We start from the raw sequence: 25,751 nt of genomic DNA, 5'->3' as shown, positions 1-25,751 counted from the left end.
TCTCCAAATAAAGATGATGGGGAGGGGTTTAGGTACAGAAACCAGAGTACATGAATTCATTTTGTCATATACCGGCATTGTTCTGTGTTTTCAAAAAAGAGTTTGCTCAAGGAAACTTGACTTCAAATTAGATGAGACCCACGGTACCCGGCGGTAGGGAAGAGAGAGACCCTAGAACGATTCTGTGTGCTTGCTGACCAGCTGTGATCTCCCAGACAAGAAAGAGAAATGAGCCTCACTTGAAAGGGGATAGAATCCTACAGAATAAATCCCTTATGCAGTCAACAAACACAAATACAAGAGGGACTCGGAGGAGTACAGCAGTTTGTTTTTGCTATATAGCCCAGGCTAGCCTCAAACTTGCCATCATCCTTGAGCCTTTAGCACTAAGTACTCAGCGCACGACAGTCATACGTGGCTCAGAGTACGACATTTTCTCAGGAATTAGAAGGAAGGGCTAGGAATCTAGTCCAGTGGAGGAGTGCTTTATCCATGAGGCCACAGGTTCAATCCCGGCGCCAAGAGACTAAAACAACAGAAGGACCCAACACAGCAGCACTAATATAGAGATTTTATTTAAACTGTATTGAGTTTTTACAGCACATTGCATGTTTGTCACAACGCAGCTGCACAGTTTGGGTTTTTGGCCACATCATGTCACTTACACCCACAACAGCTCTGAAAGGATGAACACATCTGAGCCAGAAGCCCAGAATCTCTCTCCAAGGCCATGCAGTTTGTTCACTGATGGGACAGTCTCTCAAAACAGTCACACAAAGTAGACAGATACAGTCTCCCAGAATGTTACCGATCCCCCTGAAAACAGAGTGAAGTGCAATGAAAATCGGTAATTAAAGAGCCACTCCTGACTGGCAGTCAATTTTAATGATTGAGAAAATGCTTCAAATATTTTTATGTATCAGAGACAAATAGTTTGTCACTCTTTCATTGATCTTAGGAATTTCCCAAACACAAAAATCTCCATTATTCAGGCTCCATTTAAATGAAGAAAAAAAAAAATCTGCTAGGCTGACCTACATATGCCAAAACTTTTTAGAATACATCCATGGCACATACACACGGAGCACAGATGCTTTGCTACAGAACTGAAGAAAAGGTCAGGACAGTAATTCCCATTCTAAATGTAGCTTCTGGTTAGTTTTCTAAAAGCAGCATGACGGTAGGTAGCAGTGAGAAAGACAACTGCTGTGGTTTTAACAGAGTAAGCAATCCATCTTTTCTACATGAATGGATTAAGGAAAACAGAGATAGAAGTCCTAGCGCCTTCACTGGAAGCCAAGGAGACTGTATCTGTCCCAACCACAGGACATGGCTATATTACTGTATCTTTTGGTTAAGTGCCACTGGTACATAGTAAGATGAAAAATAAAATCAAAATTAAACAAAACAAAATGTTTGGTCCAAATGGACACATCATCACTCCCAATTTTGGTATCAAGGCTTTCTTCTTTCTGTTTGGGTTCCATTGTTAAGTGCACAGAAATAGACAGCAGCATTTGTACTGAAACCCTCACATACCAAATAGCATATGCTAGGAGGTAAAAACCAAATGCTATATTCTACCCTCAAGGTGTCAAGTGTTCAGGATAAGAAGCAGTGTGACCCAGAGGAGGCAGCAGCCAAGGGAAAGACGACGGGGGAGGTGGGCAGTGGAACAACAAATCCTTTGCTTTATTTTCATGCCAGGGGAGGATCAAGGTGTAGCTCCCATGTTAGCACCAGGACAACTAGGGAAAGTCAGGTGCAAAGGGTAGGGCACACTCAGCAGAATTTCACAAGGATAGTTTTGCTTTTCCCTTCTCATTCTTCACAGTGCGCACGCACCTCAAGAGCAGCCACTGCGGAACAGAGTGATAACTGCCTTCACAGCTCAAAATAACTAAACATCACCAGAGTTTGCCTCTGTTTCCAAAAACGTCTCAATCCTTAGAACTGTCCCTCTGACAACTGAATATTTGCTGATGCTGGCCAATGAGCCAGGTGAAAAATACATCCAAACCTCCGTTTGCCAAACCAGTCTTTGAACCAAACTCCACAGAGGACAGTACTAATGCAACTAGAGGGAGTGTCTCCAAAGACTGAGCCTTCATGCACAGACACAGAGCACAGAGGTACAGAGTGGAGTTCTTCTCCAATAGGATGGAAGTCCTATCTGGTCTACTATGATCTGCTCTTTTCACGGTGGAGGAGAGATGGGTCTCACCATCACTTGGAGTTTGTTGTAATTATGCCTTTCTATTGCTGTTTGGGCACTTTGCACCAGGCAGTATTTATGAAATCATCATCTTGTGACCTCCAGGAGAGAACCTGGAGTCACCAACTCAGTGTGAAGCTTCCAGACTCTGGGTCTGGATTGGGACCATTACCCCAAAGTGAGGGTCTCTCCAGTAGAAAATCTCCTGCCAAATTCAAATTCCTCTGCTCCAGTCACATGGTACCAAGGAGGATTTCTCAAGACGGTATCTTTGAGCTCTGTGTTCATGAGCCATACCAAGGAACCTTCCAGACTACACCTGAAGCAGATCCTCCCTTCAAACCTGCTAAAAATGGACAGATTGTCTCCTCTGGCATTCAGCTGGAAGCCGTAGCGATGGGTTTCTTCAGGTGTTGGCTCATGAGCTCCCTGGCACGAGATACTTGAATGTGTTCGTAACATGAGTTACAGACGAGAACTGGGTCATAGAGCTGCTGATCAGGAATGGGCAGCTTAAGGTGGCAGCATCCAGCACAAAATACGTTCCCACAATTTCTGCCAAAGCACAAAGAGGGAGGAACTAATCAGAAGTATCAGTGTCCTGAGAATGAACGATAGTCTAAAAAGGTTTCCATGAATAAAAAGGCTGGGAATAGACAAAAATATTAAGATATCTCCATTTTCTATGAATTTAGTTTCCTTCTACATGTAGTACCCTACATTATGAGTAACAATGAAATGCAAAACAACAACAACAACAAAACCAACTTACCTGCAATGATGTCTTCGTTTGGCCAACCAGAATTCACAGTCACAGTTATAGCAGTGTGAGGCCATATGGTCTGGAACCCAGCGAGTCACCTACCAGAAGGCACAAGGGAAAATTCCAGGTCCATGTCCAAAATGGAGAAGAACAACATTGCAATTAGGAAAGTAGCCCGGGAGAGAACAGCCAGGCTGGTCTTTATGACTGGCCATACTCTCCTACAAGGATGATATTCATCGGTGGGGGAGCGGGGGTTCCCAGGTCACAGTGCATCCTCATCTCTGGGAAATGTAACCCACTGGCTTGCGTTAAGTACCCGCTGCACATCTGCCCACACGTACCTCGGTTTCCTTCTTATCCACAGGTTCCCAGCTGGCTTCTGAAAGGCAGTCCTCACTGTGGTCAGAGCCGAAGTCTTCGGTGTCGCTGCTGTCCGACTCCTTCAAACATGTCTGCAGCACAGGCAAAGACAGCAGCAGCACCCCCCTCAGCACCAGCACTTACCAGTGTCGGCTGCTGTCCTACGTGTGTTACCACGCAGAAACTGATGTGACTCCTCCCCACAGTCATGAATTTTATTAGTACTGTCCTCACCGTCCAAAACAAAGACAGTGAGTCACAGAGAACTGGAGCTGGGGAGTGGTGAAGCAGACATTTGACTTAGCATTCTGGCTCAGAACCATCATGTTAACATCTCAGTGTGTGAGAGCACAGCATAGAAAGACCATATTTCTTGTTAGACCCTGAGCTAAGTGTTGCCAAATCAGAAGCCAAATCGATCCTGTTTTCAGAAATCAAGTTTTACTGGAACATAGCCATACTCACTCGATTACATGTTCTGTATGGCTGCTTTTGTGTTACTGTGGCCACACAATAGTTGTCTTGTAGACTGTTTGGCCCACACAACCTAAAAATACTTACCATCTGGCCTTTACAAATAGAAGGTGGTTGAGTATTTAAAACATTACCCTGAACAGTAAGAAACTGTTAGTCCTGTCTATTTTTTTTTTTTGGACAGGGTTTCTCTGTGTAGTTTTGGTGCCTGTCTTGGATCTCGCTCTGTACATCCGCCTGGCTCTGCCTCCCGAGTGCTGGGATTAAAAGCATGCGCCACCACTGCCTGGCTAGTCCTGTCTATTTTATCAGCAGACAACTGGGAACACTTTAAGTGATGGAAGGGGACTATCCATGGAGACAGCAGGGGACAATATGGTTCCTAGAAGCTCCCTGAGGACTGCACTGTGAGAATTTAACAAAGCTAGGACAGTAAAGCCTGGATAGTCCTCCTTATCCTTCACCTGGGTTGTTTTAAAATGTCCCAACCATGCCAGGAATAGTAGCGCACGCCTTTAATCCTAGCACTTGGGAGGCAGAGGCAGGCGGATCTCAGTGAGATTGAGACCAGCCTGGTCTATAAAGCGAGTTCCAGAACAGTCAGAGCTACATAGAGGAACCCTGTCTCAAATAAACAAATAAAAATACAATAAAATGTTCTAACCAGCCTCCTGCTCTGGGTCGCACTTGCCTCATCAAAAGGTACTCAAGCTGATCCTCAAGTCTCCATTGTTAGCAACTCATTTATACTACCTGTCTCTCAGTCCCAGCACAAAAGTGTATGCAAGTATACACAGATATGCCCCCCACCCCAGCCCTTTGTTAAGCCATACCAAGGGGAACACCTAATGCCTCCTTGCTTCTGAACACGCACTCTCCTTTCACGTCTGCCTAGCTAAATATCACACATTCTTCGCACTCAGCTCAGTATCTTCTCAGGAGAGCCTTCCTTGACCTTTTGACTCCACTCTACCTCCAGAATACCCGGTGCCTGCCCCATCCTAACACTCAGAACATCGCTGTGTTTCCTTGGCTTTCATCCTGGAGGGCACACAGACAGTATTCAACAAGTGACACTGAACGGATAGACTAAATGGATGGGCAGCTGGCAGCTGGTGAGTACTCACAAAGTCGTCCTCATAGTCCATGGGCGGCTCCGCTGGAGGGGCACAGCAGTGACGGATGTCTAGCCTCATCTGCAGCTCTCGAACCTGTCGACGTAGCTGCTCTACCTCTTGCTTGTACCCTGCTTCGATCTGCCGTAGCCTGTGTTGGATCACATCCGTGGGAAAGGGGAGTCCGTCGTCATCCAGGTAGAGAGGAGGTACAGGAGAAGGGCAGCTCAGAAGAGAAGGCTTTGTGCTGGAGACTTGCTTTGGATGACTAGACAACCACATCCGGTTGTTCTTTCCTCCTGGGCCTGTACAGTGTCCACTGGAATGACTAGAACAGACGGGTGACTTCACCCCTTCTCTCTGAGCCCACTGGCCCCCAAAGCAGGGCCCTGCAGCTCGAATATGCTTATTGCTCGGCCTCTTGCTGCAACAGCCATAAGCAAGCAGTCGCCGCGGGGTGCTCTCTCCACTCGGGAATGAGGTCATCATCCCTTGGAAGCTGTCCCAGTTCGACCCTAAAAACGAGAACTCACTTATCTGGCTCTGAGAGATTGGCTTTCGGGCCAACTCCAATGGCATCTTTCCAAAGCGAGGATTTTCTACTATCTGTCCATTCTTACTTCCCCTCTTGCCCGCGTCTTCCTTCTTGTAGATCAGATCCGGCACCGCACTAGGCTGTTCCTGGCGGGAGATACTTGCCGTAGACCCAGGGGGATCTTGGCTGAGGAGGTCAGTATTTGGCTCTTGAGGAGTTTGGCTGGCAGCACTTGGTGGGTTGCAAAGGCTACCCTGACTGTGATCTAGAGTACACCGTGTGGGCACAGCCTGCATGGAGTCTAGATGGGCCTGTTGGGGAGTACCTGTCAGGGAATCCTGGGAAGGCTCAGGAAAATCACAGGCTCCACCACCCTTGCTGGGAAAATCAGAGAGTGCACTGACAGCTTCCTTTTCTGGACACTGTTCAGGTGGCTTCCCTAAGCCATCAGAAGTCCTCTGCTCCTCTTGGGCTGGAGGGACTGTGGCCAGTGCCTTAGTCTCTTCCAGGACTTTGATCTCGGAGGTGGTGTTCTTCATTTCCCAGGGCACAGAAGTACTAAGTAATTTGTAACTGAGAGAACAGCTTTTGTGACCCTTGAAAGGTTTACTGCTCAAGTAGTCTTTCTGGCTGCTGGGCAGGGGAGGAGGCAGGCCCACTTCCCCCCCAGCCGGCTGTGGGCCTCCTGACCCCGAGTCTACTGTCTCCGTGCCTTCGGAACTGCTGTGCCAGGGCTCCAGGCTGCCTCTGCCCTCCTGACAGTGGTTATTCAGGTTAGGGTCACTGGAGGTCCGCGTGAGGGGACTGCTTGTGTCACAGGCAGAAAGAAGGTCATCCATGGACCTGGTTTTAGGTAACCTGGAACGACAAACAGAGACCCACCAGGTCAGAAATGGGAAACACTGCCAATTAGGTCATCAGAGCAGTATCAGAACCAATTTGACAAAACAGTTAATATTATAAATAACCGAAGTTCTCTGGGAGGCTTCTCTGCACAAAGCGTAAGACACACTCATCTTCAAGAATGCTGTCTGTCCCCAGCTCTTGTAAGTCCTCAACCTACACAATCTTCCAGGGCCATCTCAAACACTTTGATGGTTTCAACTGCCCGTGATGCTGATGCACTCCTCGCCCCTATATAAAACCTGCTGGACACCGAATTTAGGGCTCTGTGTTTGCAAAACACATGCTCTACCACCATGTGCCACACCCCAAAGCCTGCTGACGACTCTAAGTCCACAACGGTAGCCAGGACCACACCTAACCCTCAAGGCAGCATCTCACTGTCTCCATCAGTCAGACAACCGATGACCTGCCAGAAAGCGCACTGTTTAACCTCTCAGGCACTTGTTATCGCCTCCACAGGACGTTAACGTTATACCTCAGAGACACCAGAAGGCTTCAGAACTTAGGCAACCAACCACAATTATTAGTCACAAACTTATCAAGAAGGCATGACTTCTCAACACAAATGTTTGCAGACACTTAGTAGCAGTGTGTCCCTCCAATTCTCCAAACCCCACAGAAACTTCTTGTAGACAGCACTCAAAGAACTGAAGAAACAATTCACCAAATGGGTGACAGGTATTTTCAAGAATGGTTGTCTTGAGGTTTTTTTTTTTTTTTATTTTTTGGTTTAGCTTTGGAGCCTGTCCTGGAACTCACTCTGTAGACCAGGCTGGCCTCAACTCATAGAGATTCACCTGCCTCTGCCTCCCGAGTGCTGGGTTGGGATTAAAGGCGTGCTCCACCACCGCCTGGCTGGTTGTCCTGATTTTTACAGCAAAATCTTTTGAGCAATAAAAGTTTAGGGAAAATTTCCAAGAAACAGACACTTCACTGGGCTCTTCTCAGATGCCATAATCAGCTCACATAAAAAAATCCTCCAAAAGCCAAGTCACAATATAGCTTATTGCAAGTACTTAGTTTTGATATTTATTATAATAAAATACTGTTTTTATATTTGATTTTATTTTGTGGTCAATTTTCTGTGTGGCAGGTGAGTATGCACATGTATGTGTGCATGTGTCGACATTGGGAGTCTTCCTCAAGTATTTTCCAACTTATTTTGAGACAAAGTCTCTCACTGAACCTGAAGCTTGCCAATTTGGCTAGACTGGCTGACCAGCAAGCCTCAAGGATCCTCCTGTCTTTGTGTCCCCAGAGCCAGGATTGCAAGCACACGGCCCAAAACTCTGCTCTTGGCATTTTTACATTGTACTGGAGATCTAGCTCGGAGCCAGGGCTAAACTCACTTCTTTGGAACTTTAACTTAACTTCTTTGAGCCCCAGTTCCCTATTTGTGAATAAAGATTAAAGTGCCTACATCTGAGAGCCATAGTGAGATGTAAGCAAATAATTCCTATCAAAGCATGCTGCTCAGTGCTCTCTAAAGTACAGCATTCACTGGCTAGTGACTTGTTTATGTCCCTCTACCAAAGTGTCTGGAGGTCAGGCCTGGGTCACACTTGAATACCCAACACCTAGCACAGTACCAGGCAAATTAAGAAATGAACAAGCTGGTAGCACACACTTTGAATCCTAGCACTCAGGAGGCAGAGTTCAAGGCCTGCCTGGCCTACAGAGCTAGTTGCAGGACAGCCAAGGCTACAAAAAGAAACCCTGTCTCAAAACCACCCCCACCTTCCTCCCGCCCCCGCAAAAAAAAAAAAAAAAGAAAAAAAAAAAGAAAGAAAGAAAGAAAAGAGAAAAAAGAAATTAACAAATAAACTTTAAGTCCACACCAAGTTTCCACTAGCAGGGTGCCAACTGAATAGATGAGGTCAGCAGGGGTCAATAATTGTATGTACATTACAGCATACATCAGATCTTGTTTCCAAGGTCTACCCAAAACCTACTAATTGAGAATGGCTAAGAGTAAGGCCTAAATAACTGTAGTGCCAACACACACACACACACACACACACACACACACACACACTTTTTTAAAAAAATTGGTGGAGCTGGGGATTAAACCCATAGCTTTATGTGTATATGTTCTACCACTGAGCTACAGCCCAGCCCAGCATACTGTACTTTTAAAAAGTTACAATTGACTTTGTCTTTTCTTGCTTTATTTTTTGTGAGCTGCCATGTGGGTGCTTGGAATTGAACCCAGGTGCTCTGGAAGAGCAGTCAGTGCTCTTAATTAACCTCTGAGCCATCTCTCCAGCCCCTCTTGCTTTTTTTTTATACAGAAACTTTCAACTATATACAAGAGTGTGACTCCCATGCACCCTTTGAAATTCAAATATTAACAATGCCAATCTTCATAGCTAATTGCCCCAAAGGTTTAACCAATAACGATGGTACAGACCAACAGTTCTCAACCTGTGAGTCTCAATCCCTTTGAGGGGGGCGGGGGCGAGGTTGAATGACCCTTTCGGGGGCGAGGTCTAAGATCTTTGGAAAACACAGGTATTTACATTACGACAACAGTAGCAACAATTATAGTTATGAAGTAGCAAGGAAAATAAGTTTATGGTTGGGGTCACCACAGCATGAGGAACTGTATTCAAAGGTGGTGGCATTAGGAAGATTGAGAACCACTGGTACAGACAATGCCTGAGGACTTTAGAAGGAGAAATGGGCTGAGCCAGCCCACAAAGCCAAGGACAACTACACAGAAAGCACAGAACTTGAACTAGGGACAAAACCACTTGTTGGACTTTAATAGAAGAAAGACGGGAAGAGATTGTTGGTCTAGGAAAAGGTACAAGCAAAGGAAGTCAGGACAGTTGTTACAGAAACATTTCCTCTAAACTCTTTACATCAGTTAGTCCTCTAAATCCAACTCTTTCCATCTTGGGCTGCCTGGTAGTACACCTCCTCTGCTATCGACGGATACTTCAAGCCCACCCTCCCTGTATCTCTTCTCTCTGCAAACTGGGGTGTCTTCTCCACTTTTCCTTGCTACTGGTGGTATGAACATTCTCCTCATCTTTATACTTTAAGACTTGTAAACCTGTCATTGACTCTGAAGAGACTTTGGATCCTCTGCACTCTAGACGTTTATTCTCCAACTTTCAACCATTTCCACAGTCTACTAAAAATATCTCTATTGTCTTTCTGAATATATTTCTCTTTTCCAGGGACTTTCTATAAATGAATTACACTGTAGCAGAGCTGTCTAGTCCTCATGCCTCTGCCCAGCTCAGTGGTAAATTCTCCAGATACACCTCTGCCAGTAGGTCACAGTCACTGCCTATGCTATCCCACCACTGACAAATGAGTAAAAATGCAGTTGGAGAGATGACTCAGTGGTAAGAGCGCTTGCTGCTCTTGTGGAAGCCCTGGGTTTGGTTCCCAGCACCTACACTGTAGCTTACTACCTCCTGTAACTTCATTTCTAGGGGATTTGATGCCCTCTTCTGACTTCCTCAGGCACCAGGAGTGCACACGGCACACACACATGCATGTAGCCAAACCATCCATACACATAAAATAAAAATAATTTTTTAATGTATAAAATAAACTCTGCACTGTAATGCCTACAACTGTACTACTGTACAGCCTACAATAACTTATGTTTCTATTTCTTTGACTTCAACCCTAGCCCGCAGGAGGCAGAGGCAGGAAGATTTGTGAGTCCCAGGCCAGCTAGGGCTACACAGTGAGGCCTTGTCTCCAAACAACGAAACTAATGTCCTTCTCACCTTCCGCCAGCTCCAGAGTTAGTTTTGTTTCTTTTGTTTTCTTCAAAACTATCTCTCCTATCTGTTCCTCTGGTCCTTTCTACCATAATACGTTTACTACGCTCCTAATTCCCTTTATCCCAGGCATATATGTGTCCACTTGAAAATCTGTTCAAATGCTCACTATGGCCCAGCAAAGTGGCGCACACCTGTAATGCTAGCACTGGGGAGACCAAAGCAAAAGCATCAAGGGTTCGGGGCCAGTGTCAGTACACAGAAACCCCATCTAAACAAACACATCTGGGGAACAGAAACGGCCATTGTGCTTGCCTGGTCCTTCATAAAATCTTCCTATGTGAAACAGCCCCAAAGGACCTTCGAAATATTCTTCATAGTTTGAGGAAAAGGAAAACCACTGAAATCTATCCCACGACAATGGACTTAGCTCAAAAGACCCTAAAATAAAAAATTTAAGATGGCTAAGTTCTTCGTTATAGTTTATAATATTCAGCCAATAGATTTTTAACTTCAAAAGGCTTCAGCTAATAGTCAAATATCAAAATTTGTACGCTATAAACTTTGGAGCATACCTGTAATCCCAGCATTTAGGAGACTGATGCAGGAGGCCCATGAATTTAAGGCCAGCCTCTACTATATAAAGACATAGTAAGACCGTCTCAAATGAAATATACATATCCTTTCAACTTTTGTTTCTAGAAATGAAAATTTCTGGAAAAAACAGGAATCCTTCAGGTTCCTGCTTTGCAGAGGAAACTGCCAGACATTCTACAGGACACAAAAAAAAAGTAAATGAGAGACTCTAGGCCTGTGGGCTAAAGACAGATGCCCCAACTTTACAAGAAAACTTTGGATGACTGTCCAGGCTGTCAGCTGTCTCTGTCTACCCTACAAGACTCCCGAAAGTTGCTTGCATCCTTCTCCCATTTCTCAGGTAGTATTATATCCTTCTGAGGTCTTTGTTGTGGTTAAATACTAGATACTTACAATTTTCCTTAGTTATGATAAAAGATAAGTTAGATATAAAACCTTAAACTCACAAATATAAGATAGATAGGATATCTTCTTTAATATTATAACTGTAATTCTTGCTTGATAATTGTTTTGATATATGTAATTTTACTATGTTAAAGTTAAAACTTTCCTTTTTAAAAAAGAAGAAAAGGGGAAGTGCTGTGGATATCGATATATGTACATAAACACTGATTGGTCAATAGCCAGACAGGAAGTATAGGTGGGACTAACAGAGAGGAGAATTGAGGAAGGAAAGGGGAGACTGCCTGGAGCCGCCGCCAGGACAAGGAAGATGTAAAGTACCGGTAAGCCACGAGCCACATGGCAAAGTAAAGATTAATAGAAATGGGCTAAATATAAGAGTAAGAGCTAGACAATGATAGGCCTGAGCTAATGGCCAAACAGTTTAAATAATGTAAGAGTCTGTGTGTTTATTTTATAAGTGGGCTCTGGGACTGGCGGGACTTGGTGGCAGGAGCTGGAGAGAAATTCTCCAGCTACAGAAGACCTTGGAAACAGTCTTTTCCAGGCTAGCCTCGAGTCCAGGGGGCAGCTTCTCCCTTAAGTGACTCAGGAAGTGGTTTATAGATAGCTCATTAAAAGACAAAGACCATGGGCCAGTGAGGTGGCTCAGTGGGAAAAGGTGTTTGTCATCGAGCCTCATAAGCAATGAGTAGAAAGAGAGAACCAACTCCTGGAAGTTGTCCTCTGACCTCCACATGCATGACATGACATGTGCAAGAATACACACACCCAATAAACAAACGTAAACAAACAAATAAGAAACTTTGAGGTAGCCAAGTGGCAGTGGTACACATCTTTAATCCCAGCACTTAGGAGGCAGAGGCAGGCAGGAAGGTGGATCTGTGAATTAGAGGTTAGCCTACAGAGCTAGTTCTAGAACAGCCAAGGCTACACAAAGAAACCCTGTCTAGGAAAAAAGAAAAGAAAGAAAGAAAAAGCCCTATGATTATTGCTTTCCCTGTGAAGAGAGGGGAAACCAAGAAGGATTTCTCACCTGTCTAGAGACCGGCCAGAAAATTCCTGGCTCTGAGCCACTGGGGAAAGGTAAAGATCCATATTTTCCTCTCCAAGTGTGCATGGAGATGATGCAGGCAGATAAACAGCTGTCCAGAGGTGCAGGGCCCGGACATGGCACACAGGATGAAGGACCTAGGGAAGCAGCCCAACGTTAGCGTTTTGTAAGAGCACTTGTGTTTTCCTTCCCTGAACATCTGGCTCTGCATTTCTTTCCACTGACTCCGCCTCCTCTCCTCTCCCTCCAGGACTTCCAGCAGGAAAAGGGCTCGGCCTTACCATGTCCGAACCAGGTGTGTAGAGGAAGTTGTGGAAGTTCTTGTTGCCAGCTCGCAGGAGTGCCCACACAGAGCATGTCCGCTTATAGATGTTGCGCTTCTCTCGCTCACAGGGGTTGTTGGCCAGGAATGTGCCGTAGAGACAGGAGTATGTGTGTTGCACCAGTTTTACCTAGGAAACCCAGACCATGTGAACCTGAGAGCCTCGGGACACCATTCTCCAACCCTGGCCACAGGCTCTAGGACTTACCAGAAATGCTTCATTGAATTCAAACAGGCAAGGGAACTGCTTGAGTAGCTGATGAACAGAATCAAGCCACTGGAGGAACACAGGACATTGTTCATTTTGGTCCTCTGCATTTTCCTGATGGCCACAGCGATCTCCAAACTTGTGCCCAAAATCCAGCCAATCAGACTCCACTAACACTTGGAAGCCCTGTAAAATGGCCAGTCTCAGCACAAGGCAACTCTGGAAGGGCTAGGGTCCAGCTTTCCAGTAGACTGTCCAAAGCTGGGAGCTGGGGGCTGGCAGCCACAAACAAGTCCAGCCCTGGAAGAGGACTCTGAGGCACCAGCATCCTCTACTGAAACATTCCCAACACACGTCCAGAAAGCCTGACCCCCTCCCTCTCCCCTCACTTCCTTTGTTCTTCCCAATCCCTTCTCAGTACCTCCAGGGTCCTGTAATACGGGTCCAGTAATATTTTGGCCAGGGCTACAATCTGTGGCGTACGGTCCCAGCCGTCAGAGCAGTGCACCAGCACAGGCCGGCCTTCCCGATCTACCGTATTAGCTACCAACACAGCTGCTTTTAGCATCACTGACAAGTGCTGCAGCCATTTGGTACTCTCCAGTGCCGACAACCAGCTGTGCAAGAGCAGAGAGAAATGGAATCACTAAGGGTTGGGGGCTACCACAATATCTCTGCCACCTCAGCCAGCTCTACCCAACCAAAGCCCCATCGAGGGCTGAAACCAAGAAGTCTAACTCGTGACCTTTCTGCCAAGAGATATTTGGCAGAAAGATAAGGAAATGAGACACGCAGAGGTAAGAGCTTAGACTCAAAAGAGGAATTGCGAACTATCACATGCACACTTAGCCATGTTTCTCCCAGTTCTCTATTTTGTTTGGTAGGACAATGATGCAGGAAAAAAGAATCCAATGGCCTATGACCAAGCAAAGCCTCACTCAAGCAGTGGAAGAAGTGTTCTTGGAAGTGGTGCACCAACCCAGCCCTGCTCAGACACTGAAGTCTATGTGACTTCCCACCTCCCCATCAGATCCCTAAGGATGTGCAGTGCTGGCCAAGGCACGAGGCCGGAGGGGTGATGGAATCTCAAAGGGAACACCTACTTGCTGGGATCCGGCATCTGGCTACACACAGCCCGAAGGTACTGGAAGCTGTTCCGGATGGCATGGATGTTGGCCATTCCCATAAACACGACCTCACAGTTAGGGTAGTACTCTGCAGACAGGAGAGGAAAGTGGAACATACAAATCTGTCCTGGAAACAGCTCCTCAAGACAAGAGCAGTCCCAGTGCACAGAGCTCCCCTGGCAGGACAGAACACTTCAGAATGGCAACATAGTAAACATACTCTTCCACTCTGAATTGCCCTTTTACCTCTGGGTACTCAAGAGCCACTACTCAAACAGTAACTGTGATGCTGATAGCAGCAGCAGCACTAGGGATAACAATATAAATTCTCAACAAATGGTAGCTACTCTGAGCCAACAACAATCTTCTCTAAGTACTAATCTTTCTGACAACCTTTCAAAGAGGGATGATTTCAAGGTGTGAATCATCCTGACTTTACAGATGAGAAAATAAAACCTAGGAGGTAACTTATACTTTACAATCGTGGCTAGTAAGTGGCAGGGCCCTGGGTCCAAGCAGATCTATTGGATTCTTTCAAATACGCAAGTTGCCCTCAACCCGCTCCTCACCAAAGCCGCCCCAGAGCAGTGACTGCAGACACTAAGTGACCCCAATACCTTCACATTCACAGCCTCCACCCTTGGCCCGGTTGGCCACGGCTGCTGTGTAGGACCGTGCATCCAGGATCAGAAGTTTCTGAGGAGCAGCTGTGCTCTCCACCCCAGAGCACGCAGTCAGAGAAGAATCTAAGTACACAGCAGGAGGAAGACTCAGGCTCAGCCAGCCACTCAGTGTCACCCTAGCCTTGGGGCACTCCAGTCCAGAAGAAAGGAACAGCCTTTTCAGACCCCTCAGACCTCCACCCCCCCAAAAGGCAGGGACCCAGGCACTCTGTTCTGGCACCCTTCTCCCATGGTTTCACTGGGGACTTTCTGGGAGCCAGAGGCTAGTAGGGCCTATTACTGACTGGGGGGACTAGTACCACCCACGCCTTACCGAAATCGGTGTCACAGGCCTCACTGGCATCATTAGTCCCAGTGCTGAGGGAGGCCCCACTGGCCCTTGTCCCTGGGTCTAAGGCGCAGGCTTTGGCAATGGACGTGACCAGGTATTCATCGTCAGCATTGCGCCAGCCCCACCAGCTGATCTCAGGCTGGCTGCAGCGGGCAATGGCAGCCCCGTTGCGCAGGTGTCTGGCAGAAGAGAAGAAACCATAATGCCCTTGGTATTCCAAGCCTCCAGAAGCTTACCGCAGAGACCTCATGGGGCCAGACCAAGGTCTCCGGAGCCAGCACGGGCTACCAGCATATCCAGGTCATGAAAATAGCAACCAAAAGCCTTGATAACTCTCGAGCACATTTTTCTGAACTGGCTCCCGAATTCCCAGTGTGACCTTGACTCATCAAATCTGCACAGCACCTGCTCCAGGTTCAAATATGCACCAAGAGAACAAGCCTGAGTTAAGAGCATAAACCTCTAAACCTCATGGTTACTACCTATCTCAGTCTATTTAAATTTGTTGAGACAGGATGTAGCCCTGGCTGGCCCAGACCACACTGGGTAGACCAGGCTAGCTTCTAATTCACAGTGATCCACCTGCCTCTGCCTCCAGAGTGCTGGGATTAAAAATGTATGCCATCATACAAAGCTTATTTACTTACATTCTGATATAGAAATTGGCCAACTTTCCACTAAGGAACCAGCCAAGATTTCTGACTTTGTAAGTCATAACCAACCACTGCCATGTTCAGGCTAGCTTGCCAACCTCTTAGTAAATATAGTTGTTTACATACACACTAAGGGAAAAGAAAAATCCCCAAACCAACAAACAAAAAAAAATTCCCCTAAAGCTTCATCTTTGGGTGAGGGAAAAAAAAATCTGAGATTGTACCTAAGGTTCTTCTTTTAAAAAGATTTCTGGCTTGTTTGTTTGTTTTTCTTGCTTTTCAAGACAGGGTTTCTCTGTAACAGCCCTGGCTGTCCTGGAACTTGCTCTGTAGACAAGGCTGGACTTGAACTCACAGAGATCCGCCTGCCTCTGCCTCCCAAGTGCTGGGATCAAAGGCGTGTGCCATCACCGCCCAGCTATTTTTGTTTGTTCTTATGTGTATCAGTGTTTTGCAGGTACATATGTATATGTACCATGTGTGTGCCTGTGGAAGCCAGAAGAGGGTGTTGTATCCCCTGGAGCTACTGACGGTTGTAACCTGCCATGGGTGCTGAGAACTGAACCCAGGTCCTCTGCAAAACCAAGTGTTCTTAACCACTGAGCCACCTCTCTGGCCCTGAAGGCTTATTTTAAAATAACTTCAAGCCGGGCGGTGGTAGCGCACGCTTTTAATCCCAGCACTCGGGAGGCAGAGGCAGGCAGATCTCTGTGAGTTTGAGGCCAGCCTGAACTACCAAGTGAGTTCCAGGAAAGGCACAAAGCTACACAGAGAAACCCTGTCTCGAAAAACCAACCAAACAAAAAAATAATAATAATAACTTCAGTCATTTCCCTACAAGGGGCCAATCCCTCTCCACTGACTGCCCCAAACCTGTCTTTTTTTTTTTTTTTTTTTTACTTTTGGCTTTTTAAGGCAAGATTTCTCTGTTTAACAGCCCTGTCTGTACTGAAACTTGATTTGTAGACCAGGCAGGCAGGCTGGCCTCAAACTCAGAGATCACCCTGCCTCTGCCTCTTGAGTGCTAGGATTAAAGGAGTGCGTCACCACACCTGGCAACACCACAGGTTTTGATTTCTAGCTGCATAAAAAGTGGCCATACTTCCTCCATACATAGATACTCCGTACAGCCTCACCTGTACACGACAACAGGGATACGTTTCCAAGATCGGAAAGAAGCCACGTTCTCCAGCTCTTTATCAGTGATCCACACAGGAACCAGCAGCTTCTGGGGGTAACTAGGGCACAGCCTGAGAAAAGATGGGGGGAGGGTGTCTTGATCTAAATACGGAATAACGATCCCAGGGGATGGCTTTGAGACAACAGGGACAATTTAAGCCCTCCTCCCTCATGGACCCAGAAGCTATACCCACCACATTTAATCTAAACACAGAGAAAGTTCGGGTATGGACTATGTTTTAGACCCAAGCCCTGCACCCTCACTTGTAATTGCTGTTGATATGCGAGACTCTCCAGACGTTCTGCAGGTCAAAACCCATCCTGGCGAGCTCTGCCTCCTGCCGACATCGGATGTGCTCTCCTGCAACACATCCCCCAGCCTGTCAGCTCCCCAGAGCACCAGTGTCCAGGGGTGGAGGAGGGATGGGAATCGTGGGCTGAGCAGCAGATTCCCCGAGCAAACGGCCTGGCCTCACCTGGCTGGCAGAGGTGGGTGTGCTGATCCTCCTCAGTCAGCCCCAGGCACCAGGCATGGTAGGCAAAGGCAAAGAGATCCTCGGGCTTGGCAGGTCTTGCTGTGGCCCGGCTTAGCCTTGAGAGCCACTCTTGGCACTGCTTGAAGGTGGAGAAGTGGCACCTGCCAGGCAAGAAGCCACAGGCTCGGATGAGGCAAGGGGTAGATCCGCCGTGGGACCGAGAGTCAGAAACATGGCCATGACGGCTGCGGGGGAAAGGGAGGCGGCGCGGCAGCAGGGGGGAGGAGTTGACACTGACTGGGGGAGACACAGGCCACCTAAGAGCAGCTGTCTCTTCCCACAAGCGTCTCTTCAGACACACTCGTCCCCTCTGATGAGGCCTCACCAGGTCTCCTAGCAAAGCTTATGGCCACCACACCAGCCAGAGTCACCTCCCCAGGAGGCAGAGTCCCGCTTTCAGCATTCTTATCTCCTCGCTCTGTCCCCTGGGCTTCACAGTGCCTCCTCTGCCTAGCCGCACCCTCCTGGAAGCCTCCCCAGACTACTCCCCGCCACACCACGGTCTCTCCTCTCGACTCCCCATGTGCCTGGAGGATGGAGTAGAGGTTTTGAGCAGCACACCTTCATGGTACGTTTGCCGTGAGCAACTCAGGTTTTCATAAAGGGAAAGAACAGGATGGATTCCCATGAGTCTGCCAGAGGCCTCGGTACACGGCAGGCCCTCACCTGGGCTTCCTTCTCAATACTGGACCAGCCCCTTCCTCTCACAGCCAACTTAGGGCAAGTCCTGTCATCTCAGCCTTCAGAGCCCAGCCAGCACCTGACCGCTTCTCGACCCGCGGCAGGGCGCCACCGCCTCTCACCTCACCAGCTGCCCCGGCTTCCTAACCAGGCCCGCAGCCGTGGCTTTGTCCCCATTGTCTCCCACTAGGCTTCAACGGAACAGCCAGGGCGAGCCCACAAATCGCATGGCTCCTTTGCTCAACACCCTCCAAGGATGTCTCAGTGCCCTCAGTCAAAGCCGACACCAGTCACCGCAACCCCTGCCGGTTGCTCTGGTACCGTAGATCCCGCCACCCTCCCCCACGTCTACTCCGTCCTGCCACCCCAGCCCCACGCCACCCCTCCCATGTGCAGGCGCAGGCACACACCCACTTCAGAACCTTTGCACTCAGCTTGCCCTTTGGCACACCTTTCCCTCAGATACCTGCTCGGTCACTTTCCTCAGGTCCTGACGCAAACACGCATTAGCTATGCGACTTTCTCCGGTCACCTGTTTAAAGCTATAACCTGCTAAAGCCCTCCTTGATTTTATTTTTAATTTTACACTCAGCATTATTTAAAGTATTTCACTATTTATTGTCAGTGCCTCCCCCTAGAATATAAGGTCTTTAGGACAGAATATTTGTGAGTGCTTTGATGAATCTGCAGCACCTCAACTGTGTGGCCCAGACTGCTCAACAAACTTAGGTTACTTAAATGAGAGCTCTGTGCCAGACGCCCACCCAGGCGCTCATACGCATTACCTCAAGGAATCCTCACGATGGCTCCATCGGCTAAATAACATCCCCATTTTATTTCAGGTCAAGACAGAATGGGTTAGCAAGCTGACCTTCCAACTAAGAACAGAGCACGGAATTACTTTTTCCTTCAGTGGGCAAAGGGAATGGTATATCCTTCCTCTCTCGTTCCAAAGGTACGTGCAGGAGAGAGGTCTGCACAAGACTAGGGTCAGAGAACGCGAACGAGGCCCCAGGGTGCTCACCTCACCACTTTGGAGTCCTTGCAGGCAATGTGCAACTGGAACATATCCCGACTCTCCACACTGTCAATCATCCGGAGAGGCACCTACAGTGGGGAGCAGACCGAGGCTCAGATACACCCTGGCCTGGAAGGCGACGCACCAGTGGAGAGAAGGGAGTCAGCATCTGCTGCTGGGGGGGCCTGGTAACGATGCCAGGACCCCCACACATGGAACCAGTCAATACCAAGTAACACGGAAGGCTGAAGGTGACCCGGAAGTGGAAGTGCAAGATAAGGCCAAGCCTGCCTGGTTCCAAAGTCTCTGCTCTTCTAATAATGCCACTGCTACCACACTCCTGGAAAAGCCTGCACAGGGAGCTGGAGAGGTGATCCAATGGTTAGCAGTGCTGGCCGCTCTTGCAGAGGACCTGGGTTCAGTTCCCAGCACCCACATGGTGGCTCACAACCTCCTGTAACTCCAGTTCAATGCCCTCGTCTGGTCTCCTAAGGCACTAGGCACGCACATGGTGCATATACATACGTGCATGCAGGCACTCACAAATCAACGTAAGATAAAAAGAAATCTTTGAAGGAGGTGGGGCCCAACAGGATAAAAGAAAGAAAGGGAGGAAGAGAGACACACAAGAATGAATCAAGAAATATCAAAACCAACGAGAAGGGAATCCCAACTGTTTTCAGAGACATAATCAGGTAGAGAATGGGAACAATACCACTTGGAAGCACAATGGGGCTCTGACTTTGGTGGGAGGAAGACAAGACAAGAACTCACGTTGATGACAGAGTCTTTGAACTTGATATGCAGCCGGTAGTTGGAGATGGCAATGAGGGCGTCAGCTGCCCGGCCCAGGAACTCCACTCCCTCGCCCTGGAGCACTGTGAAGGGTACCTGTCAAAGGTCAGAGAAACCCTCAGTCAGAAGCAAGTCTCTCCCTGGTTTTCCCCTCAGAAAAAGGTGGACAGCGAAGGAGAGTCAGAAGTCAGGGCATCAGCTGTTCAGGAAAGCTGCCTCTCCTTCCCTGAGGCCAAAGGCTCCACTAATGCACAGGCTGACAAATACACCCACCCACTCCCCTCGGAGGCCTAGGAGAGGAACCCAGAGCTCTGGGAGATCCTCTCAAGATTCGGGAGTCGAGAGCACTAACCGGGCAGGAGGCCCCTCCCGCCCTGCGCCTCCTACTATTCCCCCTTACCTGAAGATTCTCCTCCTCCTTCACGAGTTCCTTGGGGGGGAACAGATCCTTGGCTTGGATGTACTCCAGGCTGGGGGGGCCCTCCTCACCCTGCAGGGAGACCACAACCTTGAGTTGCCAGACCCCATGTGGCGAGCCTCATTCACTCTCTGCCTCTACCAACCCAGAGACACGGTCCGCACCACATACTGAAAGGCTCTGGTTCCCAGAGGAGGGAAGGAGCTGGCTTGGCTCGAGGCAGGGTGACATAGTGGGGGGGGGGTGTGTGCTCAGGGAAACAGAAGGGTAGCCAAGGAGGAGCTGGGGATCTGGACTGATGAGAGACTTCTTAGAACCAGCACTGCAAAACTGTGAGGGAGGGGAATGAAAGAAGACTCATGTCAGAACAAGACGGGAGCGGACCGGGAAGACACCTGAGGAACAGGAGAGGTGTGTAGCTGGCTAGAGAAAGGAAATCAGGCCCCTCCAGCCATTCAAGCATCAACCTGGTGGGTGGAGACAAAGAGGAGGAGGTTGGGGGGATTCAGCCCCATGCCTCTAGAGGGCCTTTGTGAATGCCTTCAAAAAGAAAGATGTGTTTCGGGGCTGAGCTTCTCTTCCCATTGGGCTCACGCTCCTGACAAGCCCCCACTCCCCGCCAAGTGCCAAGCAAGCGGCCCGCCTGCGGATCCGAGGGGAATTCCTAAGGAATACCCACAGCGCGGAGAAGTCACTCCCGACTACCAAGGGAGAGGAAACGAGGGAATCCACGCTCAGAGAGGAAGCAGGAGACCCAAGGACAGCCAGGGGAGAGAGGAGGCCTGGCAGACACCTACGGGGGGGGGTGTTGGAGGGGGGACACGACATCTGAGAGGACAGATGGGGGAAGCTGGGAAGGAGCATTAGCCAGAGGGGAGGAGGGGAAGACTGGGAATGATTCAGAGATACAGAACCCTGCAGAGGCAGAGAAGATGGAGAGGAGAGGCTGACTGGGGGACAGTCAAGGAGAAAAGACTGGTATGTCAGGTGAACGAGGGAGTGTGTGAGGGGGAGGGGACTGGAGACCTAGAGACAGCTCACAAACATCTAAGCTCCTCGTTCAGCCCCCTAACATCCCACACAGCCTACTAGACACATCCTACCTCCCCAAGCAAGGATGTAGCGGGTGGGACCAAGATGGAGAGGAGGAGGTAATGGGATGTACCCCTGCAGGGCGGGGCCTGAAAATCTGCAGTCAAGGGCAGTGGCTGCAGAGCCTGAAGGAATCACAGAATTTTCATCCCCGGCCTTCTACAATCCCCAGTACCCACCCGCTTTCTTGAAGCAAGTCTGAGAGAGAAAAGAGCTAGGCCGTCTCCCCTGCCCCTAAGGTTTGAGGTCGTGTCGGGGTCCTTGGGCGGGGCTGTGGGTACAGCATGCATTGAGCACCCCCCCTCCCAACCCCCGCCCCAGGCCCTGGCAGGACAGGCCTGGCACTTACGAAGCAGCTAAGCATGGAGCAGGAGACGCGGGCGGTCAGGCTCATGGTCGCGGGCTGTCTGGGCCAGCGCACATGTCCCCGGAGCCGCTGCGCTGCCCGCCAGCCCTGGGCGCCCGCTGCATCCCGGCTGCGGGGCCCGCCTGATGCAGCCGCGGCCAGAAGCGAGCGCCCTGGCGCCGGGACCCAGCCTCTGCTCCCGCGCGCCTCTCCCCTCCTCTCCACAATGGAGCGGGCCCGGCTCCGCCCTCCGGCAAGAGCGCGGAAGGGAGGGGAGCCGGGCGACAGGAGCGCCCAGGACGCCGCCGGGGAGGTGGAGGCCGGGGAGGCGGAGGCGGAGCGGCTCTGGGGCCCCGCCCGCCGCCCTGGCTCCTCCCGCCCCGCTGCCCCCGGGGGCGGGGGCGGGGAGGGCGACAACACCCCCCCACCCCACCCCCGGACTTCTAGGGACATTCTAGAATGGGCCGAGGGACCGCCCGGGGACTGCTCGGAAAGGGGAAGCGAGTCCGCCCACACCTTCTCATTTCCCATTTTTCCAGGTGTGCTACCCCAACCATTCTTGTCATTTCCCACCCTCTTCTCCCTCTACGCTTACTGCGGATCCCAAGATGGAGCTCACCCCACGTTCTTGACAGCCCAGGCCTGCCTTCTCTCCCTCCGAAACCACCACCCACCTATGCTCGGTTCACTGGCCTCCTCCACTACTCTCTCAACTCTTGTCCTCTCACAGGAATGCTGGTCTGGTGTTATCTTAGTGGTCATTCCACATTTCTGTTTATTTCACGGCCCTCCCCAGCCCTTCCCCTTGAGTTCTCTCTCTCCTTCGATTCCCGTGCCCTGGGCAATGGAAAAGAAAATCCTTCTGGAAGAACTTCTTAATCTGAGAAAAGAACTGGGAATTATGGACCACTGAAACTACAAGGAAAACAAAACTCAAAACCCAGGAGTAGGGAGAATGAATGGAGCTGGGTGGTGAGCCAAAGAATCAAGAGTAGTGAGTGATAAGGGCTGAATGTTTCCAAAAGTAACGGGAGGAGCTCCTAAACTTCCCGTACCTGGGAACTTTCAGAAACCAGGTCTTTGTTTGGGGCGACCGGGATGAATACAAAAACCTGACATTGTTTATTAAGTATTTGCAATAATGCCCGGCAGTGTCAAACATTACCCTAACTCTCCAAGAAATAAACCCCCACCCCGGTTCACTGGGGGGTCTTTAGGCTTAAGGGAAAGAGGGGACTTCACTGAAGGTCTTAAGTGGTGGTGCTAGATTAAGTAGACGAGGCCGGCCCTGAAGCGCACACTCTTCGGTGTGTCACCAAATGGAAAAAGAAGTGGAGCTATCAGTTGGTGGGAGCAGGATCAGCGGTAGGCTTTCTGAAAAGCACCTGGGCTAACTGTGACCCCTGAAAGAAACTGAAGAGATGCAAAAGGCGAGTCTTTTCTGGAAAAGGCTGCCCACACCTCTTCCTCATCTTAATGGCGGAGTCCTAGCTCTCCGGGGGGAATTAAGGAATTTCCTCAACTTGAGAATTTCTCAGGGTTGTGATGTACCACCCCACTGATATTCTGGATGCCTTCAGAATGCTGTCCGAGGAGATATTCAGCAAGCTGTCATCTACAGGAGCTTAGTAGACAGCAACACCTGGGACCTGGCTAAGTAAGGCCTACAATTTGGGTGGAGTCGCTCTAGCACAGAGCCAACAATCTATTCATGAGACTCACCAGGGATCTGATTTTTTTTTTTTTTTTTTTTGTTTTAAAGACATGGGGTCTTTCTGCATAGTCCTGGAACTCACTACATAGACCTGGCTGACCTTGAAATCACGCGGATTCACCCGCCTCTGCCTCCAAGTGCTGGGACTAAAAGCCTGTGCCACCACGCCCTGAAGTTCAGGAATCTTAAGATAAGAAAAACTTGGGTTTGTTTTGTTTTGTTTTGTTTTGTTTTTAGACAGCAATATGGAGCGTTTTAACCAGGACCCGAGAAGAGCACTAGGAGATAGAGCAGTCTGTGAGCACAGGGAAGCCATGACGGGACACTTACAGAGAAACTGTAAGCTGCTAGGCCAGTGCTGTATACTGCCTGGTTTTCTTTTTTTCAATCCTAGGAAACCATAAACTAGATACACAGCTCAGTATTAGAGTGCTTGCCTACCATGTGCGAGGCCCAACACTGCATTCACTGGCAATCCCAGCACTTGGGGAGACAGGCAGAAGAAGGGTTGCCACAAGTTCAAGGCCAGCACGGCTACATTTCTAGTACCAGGCTAGCCAAGGCTTTATAGCAAGAATCTGTCTCAAAACAACACCCACCACCAAAAGAAAACAGAAAGAAAGAGAAAAGAAAAAGAAAAAGAAACAATTTATCAGGTCGGATGAACCTGCTCAGGAAGTGAACCGAGTACCCTGGAACACTAGGATCCAGAGAGGTGGGGCAGCTTCCCAGGGACAGACTCAAGATTACACACATTGGTATGAGGAAATAGGAGTACTCACCATTCTACCTCGGCGAGGGTCCTGGCTGCCTGCTTGTCACTAAAGAGACAGAACACAAGAGTGAAGGGCACCATTCACATCACCATGGAGTCACCAAATGTCACAGGTTCACCCCTGAGCTTCTCTATAACTCATCCTCCTCTGTCACAGAGGACCCAGACTCTCAACAAGCCGCCACACCAATCAGGCCAAGGGAGAAGCAACAAGTTTGATCCCGCGCGCGTGCTGTGAAGTCCACCACTCAAGTTCAGGAGCAGGAAAAAGAAGCATCCCCGTTTACTCAGCGGAACTCAATCGTTCTGATTGCACACCCAGAAGCAGAGCACTCCAAACCCTGCCCTTCACAAAAGAGAAGAAATGCCAACTCCGAAGAGACCAAGACTGCGCAACTGGGACTCACTTGTGGCCCTGGTAGGGGCATGAATCCACAGGGCTGTCCGGCCAGTCTCTGAGTCTAGGAGTAGCACCCACCTGACCTGTTATCGGGGGCAGAGTCCAGAGCAGAGGACAAGAGAGGACCACAACCAGTGATAAAAGAGCAGCAGGGTTGGCCCGGTGCTGCTGAGCATACTTGAGACCAAGCAGATGAAGGTTATAGGGGGGAGACCGCACAATGGGAGCAGAATCGGGCCAGCCCGGCCGGGGAGCCAACATCTGTCAAATGGGTCGAATTGACAAGTATTTCAAGTTAAGGCCTCCTGGCTCCCCTTGGGGGGCCAGGCCCGAGCTTCACTGACACTCCTTCATGTTGGGTATGCTCAGGGGGGTGTGCAGCGGAGTCCCACAGGAGGAGGCTACGGCGATTAAAGCCTCCATTGTGATCCTACCAACCTTCCCTCCCTCACGGGGGAGCCCGCAAGCGGCCAGCCGGAGGTGCTGCCTCACGGCTCACTGGCACGCAGCCTGAGAGACGGAGAGAGGAAGGGAGCGACAAGGACCAGGCCTAGGAGGCCCCGGGTTCCCTCAGTTAGGGAATCTGGTCTTGGGGTAGGGGGCCGGGCCAGGCTGGCAGGAGAGCCCAGGTGCCCAGGTTCTAGGGGCGGGGCTAGAGGCTCGGAGGCGGAGCCCCAAATGACAGAGGGCGGGACTCGGGCGAGCCGGTGAGGGCCGGGCAGCACTTGGTCGTTGTGGTTCCCAGGCTGGCAGGGCACGGGGTACAGTGACTCACCCAGGCGGCGTCCGCCCGACCCTCCAAAGCCGCGCTCTCACCACTTCCGTCTCCCGCAGCTGCTGAGGCCGCGCAGCTCGAACCCCACCACGGTCCCTTCTCCCCAGCCAATCGTATCTCTAGCCTCTGCCCGCCCTGGCCAATGGCCGCACGAGGTTCCGCCCGGCCTCACCACGCAGCCGCCGCCCTCGCTCTGCACGCTGCTCACTGGTCCGGTGGGCAGACGCCCTCTCAGCCTGTAACCTATCCGGCACCCAGAGACCAGACAGTACCCGGAGGGAGGAGGCTTGGCGCCAGAGGACGGACGCGGCCAATAGGAAATCACAGCGCGTCCCTATGGCAGCCAATAGGAGAGGAGTAAGAGGGCTTGCGGACTACGGCTCCGGGGACAGGAAGTACGGCGGCCCCGTCGCCTACTGGTAGCGCAACTGGAGGGCGGGACAATGCAGGGCAGGTTTTGCAGTCACTTCCGGTGACGGCGGCGCCCTAGAGGTGGTTCTCAAATGACTTCCCGGTGGCCCCGCGTTTTAG

General features: G+C 49.8%; 1 protein-coding gene across 5 annotated transcripts; it reads right to left on the bottom strand.

The window, feature by feature from the left end:
• Positions 1–556: 556 nt before the first annotated feature.
• Positions 557–25,473, bottom strand: Mtmr4 (myotubularin related protein 4). Of its 5 annotated transcripts, XM_037201230.1 has the most exons (20): positions 25,221–25,319; positions 24,453–24,528; positions 24,053–24,091; positions 20,101–20,190; positions 19,680–19,796; positions 18,912–18,994; positions 17,147–17,307; positions 16,935–17,031; positions 16,628–16,741; positions 14,821–15,017; positions 14,442–14,570; positions 13,801–13,912; positions 13,119–13,314; positions 12,698–12,883; positions 12,449–12,619; positions 12,150–12,304; positions 4,943–6,323; positions 3,323–3,433; positions 2,988–3,076; positions 557–2,770 (listed from the first exon to the last, which is right to left on the bottom strand). In XM_037201230.1, exons 3-20 carry the CDS (start codon positions 24,053–24,055, stop codon positions 2,593–2,595), a joined length of 3,570 nt encoding a protein of 1,189 aa, XP_037057125.1. In that variant the 5' UTR covers positions 24,056–24,091; positions 24,453–24,528; positions 25,221–25,319; the 3' UTR covers positions 557–2,592. The 5 variants fall into 5 exon arrangements, with proteins under 5 accessions (XP_037057125.1, XP_028734081.1, XP_028734079.1 ...); XM_028878248.2 differs by lacking the exons at positions 24,453–24,528; positions 25,221–25,319 and adding an exon at positions 25,393–25,473; XM_028878246.2 differs by lacking the exon at positions 24,453–24,528 and having other exon boundaries at positions 25,221–25,321.
• Positions 25,474–25,751: the final 278 nt, after the last annotated feature.

Source organism: Peromyscus leucopus, chromosome 8b (assembly GCF_004664715.2).
Source record: "Peromyscus leucopus breed LL Stock chromosome 8b, UCI_PerLeu_2.1, whole genome shotgun sequence".
In the NCBI taxonomy this organism is placed as follows: domain Eukaryota; kingdom Metazoa; phylum Chordata; class Mammalia; order Rodentia; family Cricetidae; genus Peromyscus; species Peromyscus leucopus.
This window is presented reverse-complemented; position numbering and strand designations above follow the sequence as displayed.

Bases quoted from the DNA above. Each gene is read 5' to 3' on its own strand.
- Mtmr4 (XM_028878245.2), bottom strand. From the start codon at position 21,604: ATGAGCCTGACCGCCCGCGTCTCCTGCTCCATGCTTAGCTGCTTC. The intron at 20,191-21,559 runs GTAAGTGCCAGG...GTCTCCCTGCAG, and splicing joins GCTCCATGCTTAGCTGCTTC to GGTGAGGAGGGCCCCCCCAG. The intron at 13,913-14,441 runs GTATTGGGGTCA...TCCTGTCTGCAG, and splicing joins TGGAGGCTGTGAATGTGAAG to AGTACTACCCTAACTGTGAG.